Source organism: Beta vulgaris, chromosome 3 (genome assembly GCF_026745355.1).
Source record: "Beta vulgaris subsp. vulgaris cultivar EL10 chromosome 3, EL10.2, whole genome shotgun sequence".
NCBI lineage: Eukaryota > Viridiplantae > Streptophyta > Magnoliopsida > Caryophyllales > Amaranthaceae > Beta > Beta vulgaris.
In genome coordinates, this window is record NC_079204.1 from 30420566 (window position 1) to 30429622 (window position 9057).

The following is a 9057-nucleotide window of genomic DNA, read 5'->3' on the forward strand; positions in this document are numbered from 1 at the left end:
TTCTTAACCATGTTTTCAAACTTGATAAAGCACTTTATGGTTTAAAGCAAGCTCCTAGAGCTTAGTATGAACGCTTATCTATATATTTAATGGAAATGGTTTTAAACGAGGTTCAGTAGATAGAACACTGTTTCTGAAAAGTAAGGGGGAAGAATTGTTGGTTGTCCAAATTTATGTTGATGATATTATCTTTGGGGCAACTACAGAATTATTATGTCATTATTTTGCTAAACTAATGAAAAGTGAATTTGAAATATCTATGATGGGGGATTAAGTTTCTTCCTAGGTCTACAAATCAAACAACTTGAGAATGGAATAATGATACATCAACAGAAATATGTGAAGAAGCTATTGAAAAAGTATGGTATGGAGGACTCAAATACTTATCCTACACCTATACCTACTGCAATTAATTTAGATCTGTACGAAAATGGTAAGAAAGTAAATAAAACAATCTACAGAGGTATGATAGGCTCACTTCTCTACTTAACTTCAAGTCGACCAGATATTCTGCACAGTGTATGCCTTTGTGCCAGATTTCAGTCTTGTCCAAAAGAACCACACTTCAAAGCTGTCAAACGAATACTTAGATATTTAAGAGGCGCTAATAACTTGTATCTATGGTATCCTAAAGGAGGAAATTTTGACTTGATTGGTTTTTCTGATGCAGATTATGCAGGATTTTTCGTAGATAGGAAGAGTACCTCTGGAATAGCCACCTTTTTAGGTCCATTTTTTATATCATGGGCCTCCAAGAAACAAAATTATGTGGCTCGCTCCACTGCAGAAGCTGAATATGTTGCAGCCGCCTCATGTTGTGCATAGGTATTATGGGTAAGACAACAACTTCGAGATTTCGGAATTATGATTGATAATGTGCCTATTATGTGTGCTAATACAAGTGCAATAAACATCTCAAAAAATCCTGTTCAACATTCATGTACTAAGCATATAGAAATAAGTATCATTTCTTACGTGATCATGTCGAAAAAGGTAACATAGCCCTTGAATTTATATGTACTGAGGCCCAAATAGCTGATATTTTCACTAAAACCACTTGCTCGTGAACGATTTGAAAAACTTAGAATTGCATTGGGATTGATTTCTGGTACTTAGTTGACTTATATGTTTCATTGACCCACCTTCACATGTTCAAATGAGTTTGAAAGATTCTACCTAAACTAAGTCAAAAAAAAAATTCTATTATAAGCCAAGACTCCTGAAAAGGCTATTGATGTTGTCCTGACAATCTACACCTAAGTTGCTACATAAAATTCAATAAAAGAATCATAAATGTGTCACACGTTTTTTTCTTTAAAATTCTAATTATGTTTCTTTGACAAAATTACAAAATCCTTTCGGAAGTTTTAAATTTTTTTTCAAAAAATAGTATTTGCAAGGTAGTTTGTAGTGCATGGTACACCTTAGCCTAAACACAAACCCAAACCCTCACCGGTCTACTAACAATACGGCCCATCCCCCATACCACTCTAACCTACTTCACTTCCAACTCTCTCTCCTTCCCTCCAACTCTCTTTCTCCCTCACTCACAAACCCTACCTATGGGACAGAAAACTACACGCCGGTTTTTCAAAAAGCCCACTGATGCTACACCGGCGACACCTCCTTCTTTCTCTTCTTCCGTTTCACCACCGCCGTCTACACCTCCTTCTCCCCCAAAAGTACCTACTCCTCCTCCACAGCCGTCTGTTTCAAAACCCCTCAAATTGACAAAAACAACCGTCTCAAAACCCCCACCCAAAAAACCATATGTCCGAAAACCCTCCACCCGCAAAACTCCTGAACAAAAAACGCCACCTCCGTCACCCTCTGTTGTGCCTGACGGACCGCCCTCAACCCCAGAGCGGAAAACTTCTGCTGCTACAGGTCCATCTTCCTCTGCCCCGTCAGCGTCCAAACGACAACGCTCTTCTTCCTCTTCCACCGGAATTAAAGTTCTCTCTGGACGGGTTTTCCCCGAATCTTGGATATCTAAGCCAGAATTTAAGTTTTTGTTTGACTCTGTTGAAACTCATGGTTGGTTACAATTGCTTTCGTTTACTGATGCTCTTTATGAGTTAGAGGTCAAGGAGTTTTATCAATCTTTGGTTGTGTCTGATGATTTCGAACTTACGGCTACTATCAATGGAATAGATATTCATATGGGTGTTGACAATTTGGCTCAAATTTTAGGAGTTCCGTATGTAGGCTTTTCAGATTATAAATCACAAAATTGGCCTTTTATAGATGGGGTAGACAACGCTACTATTACTCACGCGCAAATTTTTTCGGCCTCGCTTCTTTCGGCCAAGAACAAACTTCTTAGAAGTTTAGTCACCAAAACCCTTCTTCCTCGAATTGAAAATTGTGGGGATTGTCTAATAATGGATCAAGTATTAATGTGGATATTATCCCATGGCAGTCCAACTAGTCTTCCTCACCTTATCTTGCTTCATATGAAGCATGTGTCTACTTCTCCTCCCTTCTACCCTTATAGTATATGGCTCACTCGAATTTTTAGGGCCTTTGATGTGTTTATTCCCACCTCTAAGGGAGTTGCTTGCCGGGATATTATGAGCGACGGGATGTTAAGCCGTATGGAATTGTGTCATGGGAGGGGAGCTGTTAAAGAAAGATTTTTTGGGATTTCAACCTAAGGAAGCTTGTGTGGGTTGCCTGAAGATGCAAGAAGATGTTGGGCAAATAAAGAAACAACTCCAGCAAATCCAGGCACGTATGCGGGCCCGTGATACACTTGCGGTGCAGTAACACAGACAGCTCATGTCTGCTCTCTCTCTCTCATTCTCAAACCATACCCACCTTGATCTTGGTTGTACTATGTGCATCTGGCTAGTCTTGTAGGTTTTTTTGCTAAACTTGTCGGTTTTGAAAAGGTTTTTTTTTGTGATACTTTATGGTTTGTTTTTTTTTTTTGGATATTAATGTTGATTGTGAATTGGTGATGATTGTAGCACTAGCATCACTAGCTGGATTGGTTGAGCTTATGGTCTTATTTTGGAAAGGTTTGGCTGTGTGGATGTTTTTTGTCTTTTCGTGCTTTTTGAAGATGCCAAAAGGGGGAAAAGGGAATATATAATATTCTGCTTGTGTTGGTAAGATATTTCATGTTATGATATGTGGATTGAATATAATATATGAGCATGTGTTGATATTGAAAAATTGATGCTATTAATCTAATGTATAAATGGATGATAAGGGAAATAAGAATCAAAATAATAGATGCATATTTTGAGGGGGAAAAGTGATTACTTAATAATATTATATTTAGTGTTTGTCATCATCAAAAAGGGAGAATTTATTGTGTATGTGCATGTTAAGTTTTGATGATGAAAAATAATATAATATGTTATAGTATGAAAGTTTGTAACAGATGGTTAAAAAAGGATTAAATAAATGAAGACTTTGAAGAAATGAAGAATCAAGATTGAAGTCCAAGTTTATATTCCTAAGTGTAGTTACTTTATGAAAAGTGTAATGTACTTGAACAATGTGATATACTATGTGCAAAATATAGAAATATAAAATTAGTTTAATTATTATTAGTTTCCTGGAGTTAAGGAAATAAATAATTATGTTAATATTATATATCTATATAAAAGGAAATTACATTCGAAAAACAAGTTTATTAAAAAATGATAAAGTTTTAATAAGATCATTTTATATAAAAGAAATTTTCATTAAAACTTGTTTTTGATAAAAACGAGTAAGACAAGTTTTATCAAAACTATGTAAAACAGTTTTTATAAAAATAAGATTTTCGAAAATTGTTTTTGAAAAAAGAATTTGAGATAATAAAAGAGTATGAGATAAAAAGAAAATCCATTGGTTATTCAAGATATAGATAAACATTGATTTAAGGAAAACTTATCATTTTAGAATTGAAGATAAAGATGAAAAGGGATAAAGTTTATTTTCTAAAAAGAAAAGGTTTATCCCTTAAATTAAGGAGTAAAAGATAAATATATTTTGAAGGATTTTCGTCCAAGCCCTGTACTATAAAAGGGTTTTATAATTCATTCTCATAACTCACGTTTTCAGAGAGAAAAATCGAGATATTAAGGCACAAAGTGTAGCTCTGTTCGAGTCAATTTGAGTTACTTTTCTACGATTGTAATTGTCCTCTAAATTGCTTGAATAAGAAGCACACGTTTGAGGATCTTTTCTTTCTGTAATTTCTACATTATGGAGAGTCGTAACACTTAGAGTTAAGTGTTGGGGAACACTACTAAGGCTAGTAGTGGGGGAGTCTTATTGTATCAAGAGGTTGGTATATTATGATTCAAATAAAGGAGTTTGGTTCGTGTGGACGTAGATCTCATAGGTGAGATTGAACCACGTTATATTTCGTGTTTGAGTGATTTATTTCATATAGTTTTCGTTTTAATTTTCGCAAAAAACTCAAATCAAAGATTTACGACTATTTCGCACAGTGGCACAGTGCCATAGAAGAAGTTTTGCGAAAATCTATTAGATTTCATCACTCAATTCAACCCCCCCTCCCCCCGTCTTCTTGAGTGTCACCTTGTGTTCCAACAGAGCTCTTGCACTTCAAGTCAGTTGCTAATCTGTTTGCTGCTAATAATATTGGCTCCCTAATTAAGCTTGATCAAAATTCTTTCCTAAGAAACAAAATTCGTTTTGCTCGTGCTTGCATTCGTGTTGATATTACTGCTCCTCTTTCTAAATATACTGAGATTGTTAGGTCTAGTTGAAAGATGTGTGGGTATGTAATTTGGTATGAGGATTTTTCCTCAGGATGTTCGTTTTGTGGTGATGAGGGTCATGCTATTGAGAAGTGTCCTTTATTGTGCTCTCCGCAAAAGTATTTTCATGTTAAGTTGTTGAAAAATCCTAAGCAGAAGATGATGTTTGAGAGTTTATTGAAAGCTAAAAGGCAAGAAAATGATATTACCATGGTTGTGGAAGCTAATGTGGTTCATGTCAAGCCCAAAGTATTCATTAGAAAGACTATTAATTTTGCTAGTGTGAAAAATTCTGACATTAAAGCTGGTTTTAAGCCAAGTAAGGCTGTTGGTAAGAATATTAAAATTGTTGATTATGTGTTACCTATAAAGAAACATTCTATTTCTCCTTTTGCATTGGGTAAAGATAAATCGATTTTGATGGCTCCTTATCCTAAAGTAATGTGTGGGTCAAACTCTGATGATGAGGCTTCTTTTGATCCTATTCCTTGTGATGTTACCCCTCCTATTTCACGTCGATTGGCCTTGGTATGTCTGATGTGAGTGGGGAAGGCCTTGATTTCTTGTGTGATGCTCCCCCTAGTCATGAGCAAGCTATTGTGGGATGTTTCCCATCCTCTTGCAATGCTGATTTGCCTTCGTATGTTTGGTGTGAGTGGGAAAGTCCCTAATTTCTTGTGTGATGCTCCCCTAGTCATGAGAAATCTATGGAGGAATTCCCTATTCCTCTATAGGTAAAGTTTCCTGGTGAGTTTGTTACTGAAAACCACTTTCTGCCCCTGATGCATGAAAATGTTGATGATGAGATCTCTCCTATTCTTATTCTGTCTAATGATGATTCTGCTACTTACTTGCTGGATGAAGTTGAGGATATTATTCAAGGCATGGGTACCTTGCCTACTACTTCTTTTTCAGTCCTTGTCTTCTAATAATTCTTTTGTGAAAAAAATTGAGGCTATATGGGTTGCTCCACAGGATCAGTTGGCTATCTCTTCTACCTCAAGTTCTACTAAGAGAAGGAAGAGTAGCTTAAAGGATGAGGGACACTCCTCAGCCCCTGAAGACAACTAGGCCTTAGTGCCTTAGTTAAGTCCTTCTACCGCCCTATTTTTATTTAAATGTCGGTCGGCTTTTGGACTATAAGGGGAAGTAAAAGAAAAAATTTGTTTGCTGAAATTAAGAGTTTTTGTGTTATAAATCATCTTGATATTATGGTGCTTTGTGAGACAAAATCATCAGTTGCCCCTATTCATGCTGTGCTATCAAAATATGGATTTGTGCATTTTGATTTTGTCCCTACAATAGGGAGATCAAGTGGTCTTTGGATTATCTGGAAAGATAACATTAGAAATCCTATTTCAGTTAATGTAATATTCAAAAGCTTTAGGTTTTTGGCTTGTAATATAACTCTGATATCCTTAAATTTCTCCTTTTTTTGCATTATGTATTTATGCGCCTGCTGCCATGGATGGCAAGCAAGCTTTTTGGGATGAAAATTATGAGTATGTTGCTTCGTTAGATTCTCCGTTTATTATGATTGGTGGTTATAATGAGATTAGTTTTAATTCAGATAAACTTGGTGGTGCTTTACCTAGTGCTACTAGGTTTGAGCGTATGCATGCTATTAAAAATCACCTTGAGTGTGTTGAACTTCCTTTTATGGGTCCAAGATTTACTTGGCGGAAAAACGTGGGGGGAAGGCAATGTTGTAGAACGTTTAGATAGATGTTTGGTCAATTTCGATTGGCTCCATCACTTTCCTAATGCGAAGATTAAGCATCATATTTTTACTTCTTCGGACCATTGTGCTATCTCTTTTGTACTTATGTCTTTTAAATAAAGAATTTTCGTTTAGGTTTGAAAAAATGTGGTGCTTAATAAAGGACTTTGATATGCTTATTAAGAAAACTTGGTGTACTCAGTTAGATGGGTCTTTTATGTTCAGATTAGTTAATAAATCTGATCTTCTTAAAACTAAAGCCAAAGAGTGGAATAGAACTTGATTTGGTAATATAGCTCGGCTGATTAATGTTATTGATGTTAAGCATGAAAGTATTCAAAAGAGGATAGAAATTGATAGGGATAATATTAATTGTCAAAATCTTCAAGATCAGTTTTTAGAAAAAAGGCGTAAGTTGTTTAATTTCCAAGATAAATTTTGGCATCAAAGGGCTAAATCTATTAATTTTGGCCAAAGGGGATGCTAAATCAAAATATTTCATACTTGTGCTACGATTAAGAAAAATAGGAGTAGTATTAACTCGTTTACTACTAAGGATGGGTATATTCTTTCGGATCTCAATTATATTTTTAATGTTATTTGTATGGAGTTTAAGGAAATATTAGTTCCAGATATTACTTGTTGCTCATTTAATTCAGATATTAATTTTTCCCTAATTACTGATATAATTTCGGAAGCAAATAATGAATTTTTATGTCAAGTTGTTTCAGGGGATGAAATCAAAGTTGCGCTCTTCGATTTAGCGCCAGATAAATCTTTGGGCCCCCGATGGTTTTCAACCTTTCTTTTTTCAAAAATATTGGGGTCTTGTCGGTAATTCGGTTATTAAAGTCGTTCAAGCTTTTTCCCATTCAGGTCATCTTTTGGCTGAGATTAATCACACTTTTATCACTTTGATTCCAAATATTGATAATCCCTCGGCAGCTAACCATTTCTGACCTATTAGTCTTTGTTCTACGTTGTATAAAATTATTGCTAAGTTGTTAGCTAATCGTCTTAAAGTTGTGTTAGGTAAGATTATTTACCTTTTACAAGGTATCTTTGTCCCTGAGAGATTAATCCAAGATAATATATTGTTAGCTCATGAGGTATTTCATTGTTTTAAGAATAAACCTGGGAAGGAAGGTTGGATTGCCATTAAGCTTGATATGAAAAAAGCTTATGATTGTTTAGAGTGGAAATTTATTCTGGTAATGTTGGAAAAATTGGGGTTTGATCAGAAATGAATTTATTGGATTAGGCGCTGCATTGCATCTGTTTCTTTTTCTGTTCTAGCCAATGGTCTTCCAGGGGAACGATTTTCTCCTTCCAGAGGGATTAGGCAAGGGGATCCTTTATTGCCTATCGATTTTCTTAGTGCAGAAAACCTGGCTAAGGAAATTTTTGCTTTAGCTATGAGTGGAGATAAATTACTTGGTGTAAAGCTTGGTAGGTCTGGGGCTAAAATTCCTTTTTTGACTTTTGTTGATGATACGATGTTGTTTGCCAAGGCCTCTGTTCAATGTTGTGAAATTATTAAGTCGGTTCTTGATAAGTATTGTGCTATGTCGGGTCAATTTGTTAAATATAATAAGTCCTCTTTCTAGTGTGCGAATAATGTTTCGGATGATTCTTGCGATAGTTTTAGCTCCATTTTACAAATGGATAATTCTTTCTCGTTGGGTAATTATCTTACCCCATCATTGATTCTCATGTCACTAAGAATACATTTGAAAAAGTGGTACAGTCTTCCAAAGCCCAATTGTCTGAATGGAAAGCTAATTCTACTTTCCGAGCTGGTAGATCTATATTGATTCAAGCTAACCTGGCTACGAAGGATAATTTTCAAATGCGTAGTTTTTTGTTGATGTATTCTATTCATGTTAATTTGGATAGAACGTATATAAATTTCTTTTGGAGAAAAAATCCCGATTCAACTTCGAGTAATTTGATTGGGTGGGATAGGATTTGTGTTCCTAAAAAGTATGGTGGGCTAGGATTTTGTAAAGCTAATGTTAATAATATAACTCTTCAAATGAAACTTTTATGAAAAATTATCAAGAACCATAGTAATCTGTGAGTTGATCTTGTTTCTAAAAAATATTTGAAAATTTGTTCCCTATTTGAGTATATCCCTTCCAATAATTGTTCTCGGCAATTAAAAAAGTTAATGTCCATCAAAGAATATTCTAAAAGAGGGCTTAGATGAATTGTTAGTCTAGGTGATTTCATTTCTTTCTGGAATAACAATTGGGTTTTTCCCTATCCTATTTCAGAAGTTTACCCTCAGGTGGATGGTTGGACTAATATTAAAGTAAGTAGGGTGATTTCTAATGATAGAAATTGTGACAAGGAGCTTTTGGATGAGCTTGTTCCTATGAATATTAGGAATGCCCTTTTGGGGATTTTCGTTCCTGTTGTGGCTGAGGAGGATGTTCTTGTGTTGGGCCTTACTCCGGGTGGAGAGTATTCAGTTAAGTCTGGTGCTTTATTAGTTCAGGGTCTGGCTATTGATCCTCCGACTCCGGTCTTCTTTTATTGGATCTGGAAACTGGTTGTCCATTCCAAAATTAAGAATTTTCTTTGGAAAGTTTGTTTAGATGGTTTACCTAC

The 9057-nt window shown here is 35.3% G+C and overlaps 1 protein-coding gene across 1 annotated transcript; it reads left to right on the forward strand.

Annotated features, from left to right (window-relative positions):
• The first annotated feature begins 318 nt into the window (after positions 1-318).
• On the forward strand, positions 319-825 carry LOC125494043 (secreted RxLR effector protein 161-like). Its single transcript, XM_048637542.1, has one exon. It carries the CDS (start codon positions 319-321, stop codon positions 823-825), a length of 507 nt encoding a protein of 168 aa, XP_048493499.1.
• Positions 826-9057: the final 8232 nt, after the last annotated feature.